At 37.5% G+C, this 22932-nt stretch overlaps 1 protein-coding gene across 1 annotated transcript in view; it reads left to right on the forward strand.

Moving 5' to 3' along the window:
- The first annotated feature begins 17839 nt into the window (after positions 1–17839).
- The window catches only part of ngfra (nerve growth factor receptor a (TNFR superfamily, member 16)), a 38276-nt gene continuing 33183 nt past the window's right edge, over positions 17840–22932 (forward strand). The window contains exons 1-2 of the mRNA XM_046866816.1: positions 17840–18195; positions 22607–22769. Coding sequence (XP_046722772.1) covers positions 18160–18195; positions 22607–22769 — 199 coding nt within the window. The 5' untranslated portion in view covers positions 17840–18159. The remainder of the gene's footprint in view (positions 18196–22606; positions 22770–22932) is intronic.

Here is a 22932-nt window from a genome sequence, read left to right on the forward strand (position 1 = left end):
ATATTGACCACGCGGTAAGTGGACCATAAGTGAAGGGCACAGTTTAGCCAGGCATGAATTCACTTAGCTTTTTGGGATTGTCATACCTTCAAGCGTACTTTCAAGTTTAAGCATAGCTTTTCCCCTGCATTAAGATAATAATGTCCTGACTTGTAGTTGAATTTTTTTTTTGATCACTAACTCTTTGATCTGTTATGGAAATGATTAATATTGAGGATGTTATATATTACTCTGCCATGGAGACGAACTAAATTTAATATTAACCGACCGATAGTATTAACTCAACAGCCTTGTAATCTATAACAGGTGCACTTTGACTTTTTTGTATAATCGTTTAATTGGCAAAAAGGTACATATCTTATTTCCTTTAAATCTTATATGAGATTTGTAGTATTTGTTCAAGTTAAAGGATCTAAGACATTTTTAGTATTGTACTATGTCGATATAACAGTGTAAATTCACCCAAAATGTGTTTAAGACCTCATTTAAATTATAGATCGCTCAGACCACTTCCAGCTCCTGACGAATTTTTGCCAAATGAAATACATATGTAAACACATCTCTCAAAACACATCATACACCCAAACCCTTTTCCCAAAACATATTACGTTATAATATACAAGCACCTTGATCTTGCCTGAGGGCAACGCTGTGCAGTAGAGGGTTAAGGAAATGCCATTATGCAACTTTGGCAAAAATAATAATAAATAAATCTGAACAAGGAACAAAACAGGAACTTGTAAGACATAATGGGTTCTTTGGTTATTGACAGCAATTCAATCTGACTGCTATACACCACCCTGCCATGTAACAACATGCCTTTTATTCGTTTATCTGTTTAGCTCACATAAACTCTAGTGCTGGAAATAGCACAGGGGGAATATATGTATTTGATGTTTAAACATGTGAATTTTCTTAGCAGTCTATAACACATTATGCACATAAGGGAAACAGATGAAGACACAAGATATAAATGACAAATGTACAAAATTATAATTGTGAATATGTGTATATTAATGTAACATCATAGAAAAAATGTATGTTCTATGCGGGTTTTTCTTCTAGTATGAGGTCAAGTTCAAACTTATTCAAATTTTTTATATGAAATATATGCTTGAGGCCTGAAATGCACAGTTTGTGACTCTTTCTTAAAATTATACAAATGTAGATTTGAGTCACCTTCAAACAGGTAAAGGTCTGTTTGGTGTTGTCTTAGACACATTAGGATTAGAGACGAGGCTAATTTTATGGACTTTAGTTGTTTGGAGTTCGATTAGCTCCATAGTGAGTGTTATGGAGTGTAATCTTGGATTCCTGTTTTCTGGCCGGTGCCTATTGATTGACCCAAACCTATATTGTTTTTGATTTAGGGGCCAGGTGTGCTAAATAGAGAAACACAGATGACAGTGACACAGAATTCTTGACATATGACATGATAATGGGTTCTTACTCATTGCTGCATTGACAGCTTATTACTGAGCTCTAAGCAGATGTGATACAGATGTGAAGTTAAACGTTTGAAGCAGAGTGCCAGGAAAAAATCCAAAGAAAATTGAAACATGTTGCTAAACAGGCAAAACAAAATGGTGAACTGCTCTAACCTTATAAAAAAGTTAATAAGTAATATAAATTAATAAGTATGTTAATGTATGTTCATTATGGATCTTTTGAGAAAAGTTCACTATTCTAGGAACAATGGGTGTGAGGCACAAGTGCATCCAGGAAGTGAAACCTTACACTGTCCATAACACTTGTTCACACCTAGGGGTATGTTGGAGTAGACAAATCAACCACTGGCATGGATTTGGGTTGTAGAAAGAAACCAGAGAACATGGAGGAAACCCACAAAGACATATTGTGCTATTTGTTGCTTGGTAGCTCCTGGTTCCGTAAAGTCACCTGACTGTATAAGACTGTAGAAACGACATTACTCACAATCTTACATTCCAGTGCTCATGTTAGTTTTGGTGTTTAGTATTGGTTTAATGATTTATAATCACACTCTTAATATCACCCAAATGAGGATGGGTTCCCCTTTTGAGTCTGGTTCCTCTCAAGGTTTCTTTCTCATAACATCTAAGGGAGTTTTTCCTTGCCACAGTCGCCCAGGCTGCTCATCAGGGATAAATACACATCATTCACTTTAATTCTTAAATTCTGTAAAGCTGCTTTGAGACAATGTCCATGGTAAAATGTGCTATAGAAATAAACTTGACTTGACATGGGAAGAAAATGTAAAACTTCACACAAACAAAAACCTTTTTGTGTTTTGTGATTATGTTTAAACCCACAGCAATTTGAATAATATGTTAACTTTCTCATCTCATCTCATCTCATCTCATCTCATCTTATCTCATCTCATCTCATCTCATCTCATCTCATCTCATCTCATCTCATCTCATCTCATCTGTTTGCTTCCTACCTCCTTTGTAAGATTCTCTGACATTTGTGAAAGAATACTTTCTGAAACCCCTTGCAAACGGGAAGCAGCTCTGATAAGCATAAACTCAGCTTTAGTATGGAGTATGTGCTTTGGAATAAAATATGCTTGTATGTCTATAAACCTGACACTCTCCATAAATCTGTGTGTTGGAGAAAGGCACATCTCAACCATTTTCCTCTGTCTGGAGAACATTTTTTTCCAGCAGGGGGTAAAAAAAAAAAAATCCCAAATCCTAAAATCACCAAATCATACATCCAGCATCTTCAAAGCTGAAAGCCCTGCAGTGCAGAGACAGCAAAGTTTATGTTTTTCACTTTATGCTGTCACTAGGACAAAAGTTCTAACGTCCTAATGGAACACTAGAAACTATAAGCACTCCATCTCTGCAACTCCATTAGCTGCTGACTGGTTTATATACACTTAAACCCTAACTTCTTTTGGGAAGTCATCACACTGCACAGAGTCGGATCTTTGACTTGATTAGACCACCACTTTGTGTTTCCACAGGTTAAAAAAAACAACAAAAAAAACAACCTTGTCTGTTTTCTTTTTTTTCCTGTTACACTAATTAAAATACAAAGCATGTGGATATTTGTTTAATGCGTTTATAAAAGGAAGAGGGAATTTTTGCATTTCTGATTGATTCAGTTACATCTATGGATGTTCGTGGGTTCAAATAACAATACTGCACCACTGTGCAAGTCACAAATTAGTGTGCACTCAAGGACGTCAGATAAATATACAGTATGTGCTGGTGCTGTTTTCATACCATGATTACATATACATCCCTGGAGAACAATGTCTCTTTGTGAATGTCGGCCATTGCTGCTATCTGTGGTAACCCCCTCTTGGCTCGAGCATCATCCTTCCCTCCCCCTTACTTATTTGTCAGAGTAATCATACTCCATCTTGCACCATGCTGTCTCAATGCTCCTTATACTTTGGTCCGCCTTGCTCATTAGAATAAGTCTGCAGCTTGGCAGGAAGCGTTAAAAAAAAGATATCGCTCCCTCTCTTATTCTCTCTCTCTCTCTCTCTCTGGTGGGCAAAATGATTCCTACCCACATCCATCTCCATTAGTGTAATAGCGTATAGCAGCTCAGACAACTCTACCCACCCGACCCCCCCTTTCACCCTCTTTCTGGATCACATTTCTTTCACTGTTATTTTTTCAGGTGGAGCGAGATAGAGAGAGTGAATGAGTAAAAGAGAAGGTAGGGGGTATACAGAAGAGAGAGAGAGAGAGAGAGAGAGAGAGAGAGAGATTAGTTATGCTCCAATGAAAAAATCATCCATCCTTAGCTTCCTGTCCACTCTGCAGTGTCATGACCCTCATGGGAACCTCGGCTTTCTGTCCAGCTCCGATTTACAGTCTGTATGTGTGGGTGTGTTTAGTCTGCATCTGTGTGCATATGCTTCCATTTGAATGGCTGTAAACCAGGAGGACAGACAGACCCCATGCAGATGTATGTAATTTCTTCAACACTTTCTGGCCAGCACCAGGCCTCCAGTGAAATGCCCTCTTGTATGCTCACATCTACACACTTCACAGACCACAGCCACACAACAACCAAGCTGCCATTTCAAGCAGACACATTAATCCTGCCACGATTACAGGGGCTCTAATTTTGTCCTACTTCACCCCTGATTTTCCTCAACCCAAGGACGACCACTAAGCCCCCAACCAGGAAAGGACAGGTCAGTGTGGAGCCCCATAGGTAAAGGTCAGAAAGCAATTATGGGCAGTAATGTTGTGCAGTGTGGAAAGTTCTAGATTGGCTTTGAGGTTTGGCATCTGTTCTGAGTGGGTCTCAAGGACAGATTAATGCTAAAGCTTGCTGAAATCCTGCTAACCTATCCTGGAACAGTAGCATATAATTTAGGTGGAAAATTCTGAGAGGAGATAATACTTTTTTCACGAATCTTTAAAAGTACTTTTAGGTTAACAATAGTGGTAATGTTCACAGAGTACAATGGCTTCATGTTTCATAAGACTATAATTAGGTTATTTAATTCAGCTTGTTCAATTCAGCTGGGTTGGATATTCATTGTATCTCTGCAGTGAATGGAAGTGTCTCAGATATCTGTGAGTAGCTCACTGAAGTGGAAGGAGAAATCATAAACCCATTCACCTTCAATTTGTTATCTCTTTAAACATACTACCCTTTATTGATGAAAAAAAATCCAAATGATTTTGCCCAGATTTTTGGTCTTACTTTGTTAACTAGTGAACCTTTTCATATCAAATGGCATCTACTAGCTTGGGAAAGTGAGGGCAAGCATGTGCTTACTTTCAGGGACATGAAGCAAGTTATCACAACTGGAACTCAAGCTAAATACAGTTAGAAGACAGCACAAATTATTGCCTTATACTGAATAGTATGTATTTCACCAACCAACTGAGCATGGCCAATTTGACTCAGAAAGATGAGGTCAATGCTTTACTGTTACCTCCCTCTGTTTAAGTGACACCAAGCATGTGTTCGTCTCACCCAACCTGAGATGAAACCAGGCACCAAAACAATTTTTTCAATTTGCTGATTGCTTCCTCTGCCCCTTAATAACCCACATTTTTTGAAATCTGTATTTGTAATGTCTGAATAGGTCAAGTAATAGACATAAATTAACCAAATAAAGAAAGCTTACTGCAACAGATTATGAAAAAAGCAGGCAATCCCCAAACAGCTACCAGGCCAAGATCAGCTATAGACTGAAGAGTGGCTGAGAGAGTTCAACTTAATAGTAGAGCTGAATTCCAGAAGCAGATTCACTATGCATGGCAAAGATTTATGAGTCTAAGCTTCAGCACAGCACAAATGCAGTTAACTTTTAGGTTAGCAATTTGACTCCGAAAGATGAGGTCAATGCTTTACTGTTATGTCCCTATGTTTAAGTGACACCAAGCATGTGTTCGTCTCACACAACCTGAGATGGAACCAGACACCAAAACTATTTTTGCAACTTGCAGATTGCTTTCTCTGCTGCTTAATAACCCGCATTTTTTGAAATCTGTATTTGTAATGTCTGAATAGGTCAAGAAATAGACATGAATGAACCAAATAAAGAAATTTCGATTTTAAGCTTCAGCACATCATAAATGCAGTTGACTTTTAGGTTAGCAGTTAGCATTCCTAATTGAATTCTTTCCCTGGACAAAGCAGTGCAAAGAGTCAGCTTTTAAATGAAATAATTGCCCCCTCACTAATATTCCACTATTTCACCTTACAGTCACTTCAATTTAAAAGCTACAGTTACAGTCAATGGTGAAGTCTTGTGTTTTAGAATTTGTGCCAAATTTATCCACCCTAAAAGCTCCAGGAATTCTGCCTGTATAATATCACCTACAAAACAATTATTTACTGTGCCTTCACTATACAGATGTGAACAAAATGGAAAAAGAAACAGTTTGTTGTAGAATAAATCAAAAACTATCAATCTGACTCCAGAGATGTTTACATGGGGTAAAAGGGAAATTGTGGGTTTGAAATTATTTGGGAAAAAGTGTGACAGTTATAAATGCTTCATTGTGGGTGGACAACATATACACAGAGTACAGATGATTAAGCATGTATCCAATTACACTGTTTTGTGCAGACACAATGTTGTAACAATGAAAAAGTTCAACATAGTTTGTAATTACATGTTTAACCAAAGACCTTAAGGAGCATTTCTGCAATCATATATTACTGGCTACCATCGCATGCGGTGAGAATTAGTATAAACCAACCAGTATCATTCCAATTTTTCTGTTTCTTTTTGACAGCCACTCTGAGCTAAGAAATATAATATAGATAGAACAAAAAACTAGTGATATTTTGTCTTACATGAAAAAGACTAAATTAATTTATGTTAAATTGCTACTGTAATTTCAAAGATTATTCTACATTTCTTCTCGTTATTTGCATTCTGAATCAAATATTATATTTTAAATTATAGACTGAATGTCTTGCCAAATATGACCCAGATGTTTTAAACTTTAGGACATAAAATTAGGTATTAGAAAAATGTATTCCTTTATCATACAAATAAAACAGCATTTTGTGGGTTATTCATGTTCTACAATTTCAGCAAATTATATAAATGTCTGTGATTCTGTAAACGAGCTACACAAGGATCTTTTAGAACCTTGACCACCAGTAGATCATTGGAACCTTGCACAAGGAACCTTGCACGGTTCCTTGTTTCCTGACAGTAGCACAAGCTTTGATCAATGTTTAAGTGATTGAACTGTATTGGATCAACGAAGTAATGAAGGTTTCTGAGCACTAAAAAACAAAGCAAAAAGTTTTGAAAAATAGAACAAGCTTAGAAGTCTGATATTAGCATTCAGCTAAACACACGCATTTACTTTTCCATTTAATGTTTTCTTCCTGGTTCATAATGTCCATTTCTAAAGTCACGAGAATTGATCAGACAGATCCTAATCATGAAAATGGCCAAGCTCTCTGTAAATAAGTGTCATTACTCAGAGCGGGGTGTATCATATGATCGGATGCTATCTGTTATTATTTCCATTTAGTAGCAACTATAGAAGTAATGGTGAAGCCGATCACTTTAGACTCATAGCGATAGAGAGGATGAGAGAAACAGTCAGAAGGCAATGAGGTAGAATACAATAGTGGGTGGTTCAGCAGGATGGAGGGATGGAGTGAAAGGGAGGAAGGAAGAGGAAATGGATAAAATCAGATTCTGATTGTCAGCTTGTGCATTTTCCCATATATGTTACCATCTTTGCTCCTGTCATTGTATTTTTTTGAGAGAATGCTTGATAAAATAAAAATAGTCTTATAAGTCTTAAAAGTTGGTTAGCCAGCTGATTGTTAGGTAAAGATTGTCCTGTAATGTTTGAAACTTAATCTCTTTGTTGACTAGAAAAATAATGAAAAATAATATACAAAATCAGGTTCGAAGAGGTATACGTTTGTTTATATGATATTACTAATAGACGGATCATTTTGTCATGCTAGCAAGCTTTTTTTGACGCACCAATATTAGTTTTTCTTAGCTTTCCACAATCAAACATGGATTATTTCAATGCTAATCATGATTTTGGTATTTTATTAATTTTTTTATTTTTTTGTATAGCTAGAACATTTATTGTTGGTCTGTTAACTATGTGTTTAAATGAGAAAAGCTTGGTGCTTGAATTAATCGGAAACTAGAAAATGCATGAGGAATGGTAATTATAATTATGTTAACGTGTGTACAATTGCGTTACTGTTTCCTGAAGCTCATGTACAGCTGGTGTGATCATAGGGTGTTTTACAGTGTGGGGTGTGGTGAAGTCTGAGCAATTTGTTTTAACAGTCTGGATTTCTGCTACACAGTATAGCTGTGAAACTGTGAAAAAAAGAACACAGGGAGCACAGGGTGCTTGTGAAGATGTAAACCTGGCAAGTGTGAAAAAATAGTGATGCGTGAGAAAGAAAGCAAGCAGTTGATTGTATTTGAGAGAGAGAGAGAGAGAGAGAGAGAGAGACAGAACAAGAGGAAAGAAAGAAAGAAAGAAAGAAAGAAAGAAAGAAAGAAAGAAAGAAAGAAAGAAAGAAGGAAAAAAAGAAAGAAAGAAATAAAAGATGAGGAGCATGTATACAACTAACCTTTCCATCTGCCACTTACCTACCTGTCCTTCTATAATGTGCAAGCCCTGACCTTCCACCTTTTAGTTCTTACAGGCCACAGGCATAAAATATTTTACAATCCCTATAGCTAGAACTCCATAGACAACAGTGCAGAGATCTTAATGTGATGGTAAGGCAAAGATCAGCTGTCACTCTCACAGTAAACATTACATGAAGCTGTTTCCATAGTTTATTTCTTAATCTTTGAACAATTGCAACTACAGCTGGTGGATGGTTTTATTTCCTTCCTTTTACTGCATTTACTACACAGCCATTAGTGTTAATGTGGCTTTTTATAACTTACTTACGTCGAATGTAAAACCTCTTGTATATTGTCTTGGTTAAGACCATAAGTTCTGAACTACTTTTATGATTCAAGATCTTAAAATGACATTTTTTAAATGAATTTACAGTATAATAATCTACAATAGATTTTTCATTCTTTTATGAATTCTGATTTACCATTTTTTTATTGTAGACAGTGCATGAATTTAAAAAAGTGTACTCGTTGATATGGTAAAGGGTTTCGTAAGGAGACATTTATTTATGGAAAGAGTTGTTTGTAACTAATTGCCAGTTTTTCACTATAGGAAAGTCTTTAGGACTTTCCATTTTGTCAGTAAGGAAGTTGTTCTATTTACTTCATGAAACATAAAGAGAGTAAACAAATCTGTGTAGCTGCTATAATATAAGGGGCAACAGAAACTAAATTGTTCTTTGAACATTAAGTGCAAATACAGTATAAACAATAGAAAAATAAACTATGCTGTCCCAAATGAAAGTTATGTTGGAAAACTGTAAGTAAGATGGTTAGCACTATTGGGTGGCAACAGTAACTCTGCTTACCAGCACACAACACTGCCACTGATTGTTTTCCTATAACAGTATAAAATAAGAACAATACATTTTATTTAATGGTGCCTTAAAGAACACATTCAAGGATATATATCATACCAGTGGCAGGCCATGCATTTGGTACCTGGGCCTTCAGTGGGGACGTACCCGACTTAATCCACCTCTTAATACCACCACTATCACGTTGCAATTATAGAAACCTTAAATACTATTAAAAAAAACGTAATATAACAACACTTGATAGAGAAGAGAGAGAAGCATTTCACATATGGAGGGTGAATACTATTTTACTTAAGCAAGAAACCCAGTTAAGACTCCAAACCTCTACACTGCAACCGCAACTGTGCACCTACACCATCTGGAGCAGTTCAGAATCAATATTTGTCTAATAACATGACAAAAACATACAAATTTAAATAAAATACAACCTACATGCCAGAGACTCATACTCATAATTTGCACTGCTCCCTGAAAGGTTGTAAGTCAGTGGTACCACTCGTATTTACTGGTCTGGAAGTGGTGAACAAACCCTTTTATGAGCTGAGACAAGCTAGCTAGCTTCAGGGATGGCTGACCTCCTCACAATGTCTAGCTTTTCTTGAAAATGTATTTTTAAGTATGTCCGAGACCAAATGAATTTCTCTTCCTCCGTAGGCATAAAAAAGTCTAACCCAGATGTATTAATGTGTGCAAAGCTACACATGTGTTTTGCCAGTTGAACTTGGCTGTAACAGTTTCCCTCTGACCAACCAATCAGAGGATGGAAAAATGCTGACGCTATTCTGGGCCAGCTATCTGGCCCTGTGAGGCGAATATGAAATCTGATTGGTTAAAGAAACAGACCCATTGCTAATATTCTCTATAGTCAAAGAGCCAGCAGTATTGACTTTGAAGGCCCTGGGCAGATTAGATTGACATGGCAGCACATTGAAGCTGAAATCTGATTGCCAAAAATTTTTAAATCCACATACACGCACTAGAAGCAGTGCAGCCAAGAGAAACTCCATCAAATCAAGAGAATAAACTGTGTGGAAATAAATTAATACAATTTCATTGAACAAATATTAGAATTTATGTTGTAAATGTAGGTCAGTGCTTCTGATAGTGTTTAGGCCAGCAGAGAAGGCTTTGCTTGCTCTGACCGCCCACCAATGTATCATACAATAAAAACACAAAACAATGAACAACAATTTAAAATAATGAAACACTATACAACCAATAGGACATACATATAAAATGTCAATGATATGATGATATATTCATGCACTTAGTAGAACAGGTAACAGACACTGAATCTGGATTACAAAATAAATCGTGTGATTTATTTTTCAAACATTACAAAAATTCTTATGCACTGCTCCATTAAACTTTTACTTACTTGTGGTAAGTAAAAATGCTATTTTATTCCATTTAAAACAAAATTACACTTCAAAAATGTATACACTAGGGTATTTAATGCCCAGTGTAAGAACAGCGTTTGTAGTATGTCTTTTGATGTGCAATGCATGTAATTACTTGAAAAAAAAAATCTGGTTTGGAAAACTTGTTTTTAGTTTTTTTTTTTTACTTTGCCACAACTACAGGCATGCAGAATCAATGCTCAATAAATATCAATACTTGTACAATAAACTGTTCATGCAGTGTGTGCTCATTACTGAGAGAGTCGCATGTGTTTGATGTGGCCTTCCCCTGTCCTGCGTAAAAGTTCTTGATTTACTCAAGTAAAATGCACACTGTGCTGTTGACATGAGAAATGGGCAACTTATAGAGTACTTGGTTGTCATATTTATAGAAACTACATTCATCTTCTTGAGTTAAAATATGGATAAATGAGATGGAACAAGCTGAAAATGAATCATTATTGCAAGGGTTATATATCATATAAAGCCGTGATTAGATTCGGATGTATCCTGGCCACACTGTGACAAAATGCCAAGTGCTGATTTAGAATCAGCCCTTCATATCCTAAATGATAGTTTTCAATAGGCAAGAGCAGATGCTACAGAAGTGCTCTTAGGCTGCATTAAAATGTACTTTTCAGCATGGATGGGATGATCATAGTGCAGTTAAAATTTTGGCCAGCATATAGGAGATTGTATCTAATCTAACTACCTGACTGACTTTGTACCATGACACCTTATTTTTTTTAAATATACTACATAAATGATGTGATTTCTAGCTTTTCCAAAACTGAACTTGCTGTAAAGTTTTATTTGTAGAATTCATTTAGGCTCAGCCTTGACATCAGCACATGTCAGAAATACCTTAGTTTTAGATAACCAACTTATATTCCCTTTTTATTCTACTTACTTACTTTAATCTACTCTATTAAAATCAATTGTGTAATTATTTTGGTAGATTCAGCTTTTTCTCTTAATCTCAACACTCAAATACTTTTTTTCTTTTTCCCAACATCTTGACATTGAGCTGCTGGAGGTGACTCCCAGAGGGACTTTTCCTGCATGCCATCAGATTCCTGCAACTGATGCAGAACACAGTTGTTTTCAATTGTCTTACAAAGAAAAAAAAGCACTTTTAAAATGCAATTTTACCACATTTATTTTCAACAACAAGCTTGATTAGACCCAGCATCACTCAAGATAGAAGGAATACATGCAAGTGGCAAAATAAACTGATAGAAAGGAATCTGAAGTTTTTTCCTGTTCAATAAACAAGTTATCTAACTATTTGTCCATCCATCCATCCATCCATCCATCCATCCATCCGTCCATCCGTCCGTCCGTCCGTCCATCCATCCATCCATCCATCCATCCATCCATCCATCCATCCATCCATCCATCCATCCATCCATCTATCCAGCCATTAATTCCATCCATCCATTTAATGTCATGGTAAAACATTTAGGAAAAACTTCCATTTACACTAGAAACACTGGGTGCAATGCAGGAAAACACCTCAGATTGTAAACTAGATGTTAAACATTTAAGCAAGTAATCTTCAGAAAAAAAAACTGGTGACCTCAAGTGAATTTTTTGTGCTGTACGTGCCCTCATACAAAACCCCCTTTAACAACTCTAATAGATTTATATAATAGGATATAAAAAACTTAAAGATTTAAATAATAGGATATAGTTATTCAGTAGCCTTTTAATAGCAAGTAAGTCTAGATATGGGCATCTGCTACTGCAAATACTGTAAATTTATATAAAATGTAAATTCTATTCAACAGATCTTAACTGTGTTTGGAAGATTTTGCCTACCAAGCCTTCTTAATAGGTGGACTTTTAAAGCATGTGGAATTTTAGTAATCCTATTAGCCACAAATAAATTTGAAAGCACATAAACCCCATATGGCTTCGCTGTTATTCTCCCTTTCATTACTGCACCATGTGACATAACAGCAGTTGTTTTGATTCTAGAAAACCAAAGACATTCAATGATCAAAGAAAAGAAAGGACACATAGAAATAAAGAGAGTCAGACATGAACAAGGAGGAGAACATGAATAAAGAGTGAGAGAAAGAAAAAGATTTCTGAAAGATGAAGGGAAGTTGATATGATAGTTTTCTGTTCCATCTGTAATGAATACTGGAAACCGGACCATATAAACCGTCCTGGTGGGATCACGGCTTCCTGCATTCTTCCTTTGTTCTCTTCTATCCCTTTTCCTTAACTCCGTCTTCTTCTTTTTTAAACTCCTGACAGGTATACAGTGACTCAGGCATTCGGTAAGAGGTTGGAAACGACAAGATGACAGATAGTGAGCATAAACTGAGCCAGTAACACATGCACTTCAAATACAAGTTTACTCTCCCCTACGGCTTACCTGGATTACACACACACACACACACACACACACACACACACACACACACACACACACACACACACTCAGTGTGTCATGCGCCCTTTTAGTAATCAAGTACAGGTGATGCTCTGCACCTTTCACGAAAAGATCCCTAAATGCTTTTCTATGGGGTTATGAGGTTATCAATAAAATATCAAAGCCTATATTTCTTTCCCGCAAACAAAAATGGAGTTTACCACCATCCCACTTATTCACATGCTGTAACTTTTCCACACGCACTCCTTCATGACCCAAGTTTTCTGCTCTTTCAGACCCTAATGGCTGCTTGTATGTCATGGTTCCTCTGAGTCTCAGTGCATGCTGGGATAGAAACTAAAGTCTGAGCTGCTACACTGCAAACATTGATAGGCTTACAAATCATCGTCATTTCACAGCGACTTATCCTAAATTAAGATTTCGAATTTTTTAAAATACCATATACACTAAATATAATATACAGAGGCATATATTGCAGAAATTAATTTGTAATCATTTGCTGAATAAACTTTATGGCAAGGATTGAAATGTCACTAATATATGCTTATGAATTACTTCTGCGCATGGTCTGTTGCTTATTCCATGATCGAGTCCAGACAACGTTTTTAGTGATTTTAACTGTTTCTGTACTGATGTTTCATCCCTGTCCAACTTTTTTTTAAATCAGTGTTGAGTTTATGGGAAATGAGAGAATAATTGTGTATGTGACACCGTTTGACTGGAGGACAGTAAAAGGTCAATTTAAAACTAATGGTTTCCTCACACACTTTTCTCAGCATGTCTACTTTAACACCATCTGGCCCAGTGGTGGTCTTTCCAGCCAAACTGATAATTTAATACACTTGCTGAAATAAAATGTAAAACTGCTGTCAGAATGAAAAACCTTGGGTGACATTTTCACGGCATGGAGCAGATGTTCGGTAAGACGGCCCGCTCGTGTTCCGGGTGACCGGGAGACGTAGGATGACATTGTTTTTTGTGCTGAGCTTTTCTAATGCATGTAAGTGGATATGGCAGAGATGAGAGATCCTATAGTTACACTGCTGATTCAGCTTGTAGGCTTTTCAAACCACCAAGTATCCATGTCAGTACTTAAAAGTGCTCAGGTTTAACAGATAGGCCCTATCCAGCCTTTTCAGGGCTCAGGGTCTTGACATATGCAAGCCACCATGGAGTTATGGACCTCCTACTGGACCTCTAGTTCATCGTTCCAGGACTCAAGAACACACACACCTGTACCACCATATGGTAAAAGAGATCAGGTTTTATTAGCAAAGTGACCACAGCATTATATTCAAACATATACATGCCATTTTCCCGCCCTTGTGTTAAAGTGCACATAAACTATATAACTATATAAACCTATTTAACCGAAACCCACTCTCTGGCAGAAGTTTCCAATCTTTTTTAGGAGCAGAACCTTGTTTGCATTTCAGTGACCCTTCAACACATTTCAAAGCTTGTACTGAGAATGGGAGAGGAAGAAGGCACTGCTGGAAAGAATGGAACACCTTAAACATTCACCCAACCTTAACCCAATCAAACTCGATTGAAAGCTTTAAGAGTGAAATCTAACCAGCTCCACAGCCCACAGGGAGTTTCGGCACAAACCAGAGCATCTCAAAGGAGCACCTGGAAAATCTCATTATTTGTATGAGGAAAATGTGTTCAGCATATATATATATATATATATATATATATATATATATATATATATATATATATATATATATATATATATATATATATATAGCTGTAGTTATACACCCATTTGTTAGCAATTGGCCAATTCCATCCATCCAACTAGGTGGTCCTTACCTACTGGCAGCAGTTAACGTCAATGCATAAAGTCACTGCATCTTTTCAAACTGCTTCTTATGGAAAATCACATTTCAGCTGAACAGACTTTGAGATGCCCTCTTCAGAATCTATGTGATAGGAGACAACCTCACTTGTAGATCTTTCTTTGATCTACAGGGGAGATCTACCTGTAGGTTTGAATGTGTTCATGTGTGGACTGGTGATTCATCAGGGGTGAATTCTGCTACCTTCACCCAAGACTGCCAATATAATGTAAATGTAGAGTTAAAGCAAACAGAACTAAAGAGATGGGATCAATGACAAGACTATGGATGATTACATGACTTAGACAGACCTAGTATATGTAGTATAGGCATTTACATTAAGCAAGAAAAACCCTTTTTTGATGCTAATGCATTCCTCAAGGGACTCTTTATAGACCCTCTCAGGATGTTTTCTACCTAGAACAATCCGAAAAGTGAAAACCAAATAACTTTTTTTCTAAGAGTGTTCTCCAAAAGATGAACTAAACTAATTCCACTGGCACGTCCATTATCCAGCCAATCTAGTTAAACCAGCCCATAGAAACATCTTCTAAAAATCTACTAAAATGTGTTTCTTTCATACAAACTAACTCCAGGCATGGCATGAATCTCTACTACACATTTATCTTCATTTCTTACTGGGCCCACATTTAAAACAGGAGACTTTTACAAAGTGATCCAGTGGGTCCAAATGTGTGAGTCTGTGATTTCTTTTACAACTGGAAATAAACTAAAAGTAAAAAAAAAATAAAAAAAGGAAATGTTCAATACACTGAGTATTTTATAATTTAATATTTATTACATTTTAATGCACTATTTCTTGGTCCCTATTTATTTTTAAGTACAGTTTTGATATTGCTTGGCAATAAAAAATTTTTTTAGTTTGATCAATTCCAATAAAACACATTTTTAGATGGCAAATTTGATTTGATGTAACATATAACAGAATCATTGGGATTTAAAACCTGGTGGACATACCAAATAGTAAGAAATTCACAAATTCATGTTAAGATTTTGAACTTAACTGACAATATACAATCAATAAAAATTTCAGGATTTGTTAAATTGTTTTTACTGTTTTTACTGTATTTACAATTATGAACAACAAAGTATTAGAAGAACATTTTATCATTCAATAAATGAGTCAATGAGCCTCCTAGTAAATGAATCTGGAATGATTTATAGTCCCCATTCTCTTTATTTTGGACATTGTGGGGATTTGTGCCCTTTTGACCCACAAGAGATTGTGCACTGATGTCAAGGCCACCTGGTGTGAAGTTGTTGTTCCAGTTCAACACAGTGGTGTTCATTGGGGTTTAGGTCAGGGCTTCTTGTAGGCCACTCTTCTATTTCAACCTTGGTAAAAACATTTGTTTATGGATCATGCCAAACGTATAGGGATGCTTAAATGTGATCCTCATAAATGTGGTCATTCTTCAAACTTTTTCCACAAAGTTGCAAACCATCTAGAATAATGTAACATTATGATTCCATTCACAAAGAATTAAGAGACCAAAACATGTTCCAACATCAACAAATTGAGGTCAATTAATGCACAATATGCTTGTGATGGAAAGATGTAGCCTGAAAAATGTACATGAAGACAACTGTTCATTGTAATTGCCAGAAACAATCATGTGTAATAAAACAACTGTGAATCCAGACCATGGATCCAGAGCCTCTTCGTTCATTCATTCATTCATTCATTCATTCATTCATTCATTCATTCATTCATTCACAATAGATATAATTAATCGAAACAATGATAGAAGAGTATAAAGAACTCTTCCTCTTTATTTCTTTATTTCATCATTTAGCTGGAGAGCTGCCATGCATTCATTAAGTGCATTTTTTTAATGCAGCAGGAAGATGCTGGAGTATAACAAAAAAAAATGCACACAAGCATTAGGGGTTAATGAACTAGAGGGCTGTATAATTCAACAATTAGAATAAATACTGTGTTTGCACACACGTCAGATCCTGTACAGTACGTACACACACACACACACACACACACACACACACACACACACACACACACACACACACACACACACACACACACACACATTGCATCAGTGCCTCTCCGCGCCCCCTAGTGGTATCTTTAATTAGTATAGATAGACCACGCGCTGTCTGGGATTCTCGTGACGTAATACCGGTTACACTCATTCACTCGTTTATTTATTTTTTCTAACTTTTCATTTCTAATCCGCCCATGTTATTGCCCCATGTATTACTTACAGGCGACTTATAAAAAAAATACGCAATTGTTTCTAATAACATGCACTGTGAAAGGCTCATGATGCAATAAACACCTCGGTTCAAAGAGCTATAAATATTTTTAAAGCTGTTAAAGAGACAAAACACTTAGGACTAGTATTTAAAGGATTTAAATAATTTTTCACGAATGGATGCTGGCCATTAAAAACAAGCCAGTGAGAATGAACTGAGGTCCAGCACGGAGAAAGAAGGAAAACATTTCACTCTGTAAAACCTATTGCATGCGGGGAGGAGGAAAAAACAAATATGAGAACAGAAAGTAGTAGTAGTGATAATAATAATGATAATAATAATAATAATAATAATAATAATAATAATAATAATAATAATAATCATCATCATCATCATCATCATCATCATAAGATTGTATTAATCATCATCATCACATTACCCATAACAACAAAAACCGCAGCAGTCAGGAAACAATACTATTAGCAGCCATCATCATCAAGTTTACCATAACAACAACAATTATAATAATACTAATCATCATCATTATCATCATCATCATCATCAATATCATCATCTTCATAGTCACCAAAACAAGAACAGTAATAGCCAAAAACAATAGTATTAGCAGTCATCATCATCATCATCATCATAATCATCATCATATTAATCATGATCATCAAATTAGTCATAACAAGATTTGCCAAAAATACAATACTATTAATAATAGCCATCATCATCATCATCATCATCATCATCATCATCATCATCATCAAAATAACCATACCAACAGCAATAATAATAATAATAATAATAATAATAATAATAATAACAATAATATTTATTATTGTTATTATTGTTATTATTACTAAAATACTGGAATGAGGTATCGACAGAAGAGAGAGAGAGAGAGAGAGAGAGAGAGAGAGAGAGAGAGGTGAGGATGAAGGTGATGTCGTGCCGCCTCCTCCTCCTCTTCCTCCTCCTCTTCTTTTTCTATCTTCTCCTCGTACCCGTCTCTCAAGTCCGCAGTGCTCTGGCAGACAGCGCAGCGCAGCGCGGGACAGGACGCACACATATACGCACAAAGGTGCACGGGCAGACACACACACACACACACACACACACACACACACACACACACACACACACACACACACACACACACACTCGAGCATCGGGCTGGGAGCGCGCACGGGCGCGCGCAGAAGGAGGAGAGCACTTGGGTGCTGAAGTCCCACGCACGGCTCTGAGCCTCGTCTTCCACACAGGACTTACTATGAGCTGCTCGCGCCGGGGTGACCGTTAGCTGCTGCTGCACTGCACTCAGAGAGGGACAAAGCGGACAAGATTTACAGCCATGGACACTTTAACGTGGACGTTGCTTTGCGCGGCGGTGAGTATCGGGACACTTGCAGCGTTTGCGATGCGCACGATGGGATGCAGTGAAAGTGTTTCCCCCCCACAGGCTGCAGAATATGACAGCATCACTGAGTTTAATGACAGTGGACAGGTCTGTTTTTCTGTCTCCAGGCTGGACTGCAAACCCTGAGGCTCTTAATCTCATTGAGAAAATATTATACAATTAGAGAAGGTGTGCAAGTGTGTGAACATTCACTGGTTCCTGGAATAGATCAATTACCACACGCGTGCAGAGAGAGAGAGAGAGAGAGAGAGAGAGAGAGAGAGAGAGAGATGGAGAATTCCTTTAACTTTCACAGTTAAGTTCAGATCTGATTTTATTTGCAGTGATGCAGCACCAGCAGAAGCAGTTCTGACAGTTAATGCAGATGAACATTAGAAGACTGAGTTCAGCCCTCAGGGAGTTGCACATTTCAAGCTTTGCAGCTCTGCAGCGTTAATAAATCTGCTCCTGTTGTTGAAGAACTTGTTCTTCCATCTCATATATTCCCACGATTTCTTCACTCGTTTTTAGTCTGATGACACAACATGGCGTATTTCCAAGGAACTGGCTTTCATGTTTTTAATGCATGCACCTCTTTTCCTTCCTGGAAATCATTCCTTACAGTGTTTATGTCTTGAAAGAGAAATCGAAATGTTCATCCAGAGAAAGTAAGCGTACACTTTATACACTTTATAGGAGAACATAACTCTGAGCAGGTGCTTTAGCAACATTTTATGTAGAAGATCCCACCACGTAGGTCGGTTTTTATCTCCATGAACTCGCGCACACTTACATTTTTATATTTATGAGACCAAAGGATTGGGGACAGATGCTTTCATCCTGGGTTATAATCAGATCCTAAATAATAAATGCACCACAAATCAAGAGCACATGGCCTTTTTTTTGTATATATATTTTATACTGATGTGGTCCAACACTCTTTACTAAATCGGATCTCTTTTTCCACAAATATGTTTTACACGTCATAGTGCTCAATAACAGTGCATGTTATAAAAAAATGAATGTTGACACACAGAAGGCATCTGTTCGGAGGGCACTGATAACTGTGTTGCTCGTGCGCTGCCGTGAAGTTGCAAAGAAAAGCGTGCGTTGCATGGATTTAAAAGACGCGGCGCAAATCTCCGGGCAGCGCGCGCTCCACATGACTGCACATTGATAAACATCTACTGAATATATTTTGCAGCATTTTTTTTTATCAGTTTATCCCACCCGGTTAAATGATCAGAAGTCTTTTGCTGGCGCATACACAGGCACATATGCAGACATGCACACACTTAAACGCGCGCGCGCACACACGCGCGCACGCACGCATACACAATTTCCCTTTTCAAAGTAGTATGTGTGCAGTTTCAGCTTTGGGAAAGTGTATCACTTTGTATATCATGTGCACTCAGATACGGATACAAGTGGCGCAACTGTGAGCTCTGAAACTCTTGAGCAGTGTCAGAGTCGTGTTTTATTCAGTCATTCACGATTTTTAAAAAGCTGTAGTGTGCTCAGCTCTGGATCAGCTAAACCTGATCTTACATGGCGTAATTGAAGAAGTCCCCATGGGTTGAAGTGTGTGTGTGTGTGTGTGTGTGTGTGTGTGTGTGTGTGTGTGTGCATGGTGGGCTTTCGAAATGAACAGCTTGCCAGGAAAGAGTTGATCAGCAATGAGAATTGATATCATTACTGTTTAGTGCATGTACATCACATGATGTTAATGCATGGAAATACAGGTATAAAGGCATATCAAAGGGTCTAAATTATATTTGCTGCTTGCCTTTATTTAAACTCAGCTTCTTCTTAAACCTTAAACCTTGGGGGAGTAAGCGAGGGTGCTAAATTGGTCCCTGTGCCTGGGCATCTGTTTCTGAAAAAAAAAGTGGGGGTGGGAAGAGGGGTGTGTGGGTAAAAGAGATTAAGACACAGAGAAAGAGAGATGAAGAGAGAGAGAGAGAGAGAGAGAGAGAGAGAGAGAGAGAGAGAGAGAGAGAGAGAGAGAGAGAGAGAGAGAGAGAGAGAGAGAGAGAGATGAAGAGAGAGAGAGAGAGAGAGAGAGAGAGAGAGAGAGAGAGAGAGAGAGAGATGAAGAGAGCGAGAGAGAGAGAAAGAGAGATGAAGAGAAACAGAGAGAGAGAGAGAGAGAGAGAGAGAGAGAGAGAAAGAGAGATGAGAGAGAGAGAGAGAGAGAGAGAGAAAGAGAGATGAGAGAGAGAGAGAAAGAGAAATGAAGAGAGAGAGAGAGAAAGAGAGAGAGAGAGAGAGAGAGAGAGTCTTTGAGTCTGTGAATGGTGAGGTGCATGTGTTCAAAAAGTGAGAAAGAATTACATATATAATTTTTGTTGGCAGAGAAGTACAAATTATGGAAGCTGTTCTCTCCCATATGGTTTTGATAATTGCTTCCTTATTCCGGTTCTTATGCAATCAGCATTGGTTCTTATGCCAGGAAGATGTTTTGCTTGTATCAAAGGCGGTTTGCGTTTATATGTGTATCTTTTTTTTTTATCATTTCCATATGTAAGTAAATGAAAACCTACAGTAGATGTAGATGTCTTCAAAGAGTAAGACGGAGAAAGCAAAACGAATCTAACGAAAAAATCAACCAGAGCTTAAAGGAAAGCTCATTGAGCATATATGTACGCATGCTTAGGCTTTAAAAAAAAAAAAAGGATTATGTGTGTAAATGAAAGCATGTGTGTGTCGAGCACCTTCAATCATCTAGCACCCGGTTGGTGGACATTATCCTAGCTGTCAATCATGAACACAGTTGTCCTGAGTAAATGCTGGGGATTTGAGGCATTAGACACACACACACACACACACACACACACACACACACACACACACACACACACACACACACAGATTCTCAAGGAGTTCCCTGCCCTGGAATTGTTCTAATTGAGAAGAGTGTGTCAGAGTAAAGTCACTGGGTGATCATTTTTATGTTTACGTGCTAACAGCAGGGTTAAGAATGCTCTTGTGGAATATAAGCATATAGATTTAGAAAGCATCACTGTGTGGTCTATTAAGGGCTGTATTCTCTGTCCACTGCAGCGGAAACAGCTGCAAGCAAAATTGTGTACCATCCCTTTCTGAAACACACCCTGATTTATGGACCGAGAGATGCAGTTAAGTCCACTCCATGGCCTCCAGTTCATCTCTTTAACACCTCTTGTTCCTCAAAGGGCTGAAAGGACTTACAGTCCACTTATTTTGTGGAGGAGTTAGGGTGTTGCCCACAAAATGAGAGTGCTTACTTTTAATAAAGGCTTTACAATATATAAAATCGCATTAAAGTAAAAGTGCAAGTTAAAGGAATATTCAATTGCTCGAGTCACCACATCTGTAGCATATTTGCAAGCACCAGAGCACTTTTTATTTATTTTGTATTCATGTACTGTACTGAGCAATTTAGTTGTAAGGGAAGTCTAAGAGTTCATTTTAAAACTTAAACAACAAACAACATATATTGTTTGAAATGCTGTTTTTTTTGTAGAACGATTTCATGAACTTGTCACTCAAAGATTTGGATTTTAATTTATATTCCAGTGTTCTTTCAGAGAGGAGACTGCATTTAAGAGAGGAAAAATACATAATGGCAACTAATGGAACCAACTGAATGCGTTATGTTTCCACCTGAGCACACATTCAGGAAGTATTCAGAGTCTTAATTCTTTGTTGCAGCCTTATTCAAAAACACTCCCTGATCCACTGTGACAGAGTAAAAATCCAGATTTGTGATAACTCGTACTAAAATGTGTTTAAGGAAAGAGAAAAGTTGTGTTTAGACCCTTTTCAATGAAATTCGGTTCAGCTGCATTCAGAATCATTTTTGAGATGTTCCTACACGTTGATTGGAGTCCACCTGTGGAAGATCCAACAGATTAGACATGATTTGGAAAGGCACATACTTGTCTATTTATGAATCAGAGACTTGTTAGAGACAGGATTGTGTTGAGGCACAGATCTGGGGAAGGCAATACAAATTGAAGCTGGAGTTTAGTTTCCCATGTGCACAGTAGCCTCCATAATTATTAATGGAATAAGTGTGGAACAACCAGGATTCTAGCCAGGGCCTGGTTACCTGGCCTAACTAAGCAAAAAAATAAGAACGATATAAGTAATAAAGATGACCAAAAACCCATTGGTCACTCTGGATGAGCTTTGTTTAGAAAGGTTCTGTTCTTTCTTTCAGTACTAATAAAGTGTCAAATTGTTGTATATGGTAACCATACAGATGCTGCAGACCCTATATGTACCGTGGAGAGACAGAGACCGGTGTTACACACTTCTATCAATGGCTCTGACATTAAGCAAAATGAGAAAAGCAAAATTTAATCAAAGTGGTGAAATGACAAGCATTGTGTATATGTCTTTGTTTGTGTCTCCGTAGGTGGCAGTAGTGTGTGGCTCTACACTAGAGTTACCCTTGGAGGAGGAGTGTGAGTCTGGTCGCTTCACCAGAAGTGGCGAGTGCTGTATAGAGTGTCCACCAGGGGAGGGGGTGATCACCCCATGTGGAGTTACTCAAACTGAGTGTGGCCAGTGCCTTGACAGTAAGTACATACTACACACACACACACACACACACACACACACACACACACACACACAAACACACAAACACACACAATGAAAGACAGTCATTATGTGGTTTCATGCAGCCTCTTTGATGTGTGTGTGAGGCTGCACTTCACAGCATACATGGTGTCTGATTAC

The sequence above is a fragment of the Silurus meridionalis genome, chromosome 14 (genome assembly GCF_014805685.1).
Source record: "Silurus meridionalis isolate SWU-2019-XX chromosome 14, ASM1480568v1, whole genome shotgun sequence".
Lineage (NCBI taxonomy): Eukaryota > Metazoa > Chordata > Actinopteri > Siluriformes > Siluridae > Silurus > Silurus meridionalis.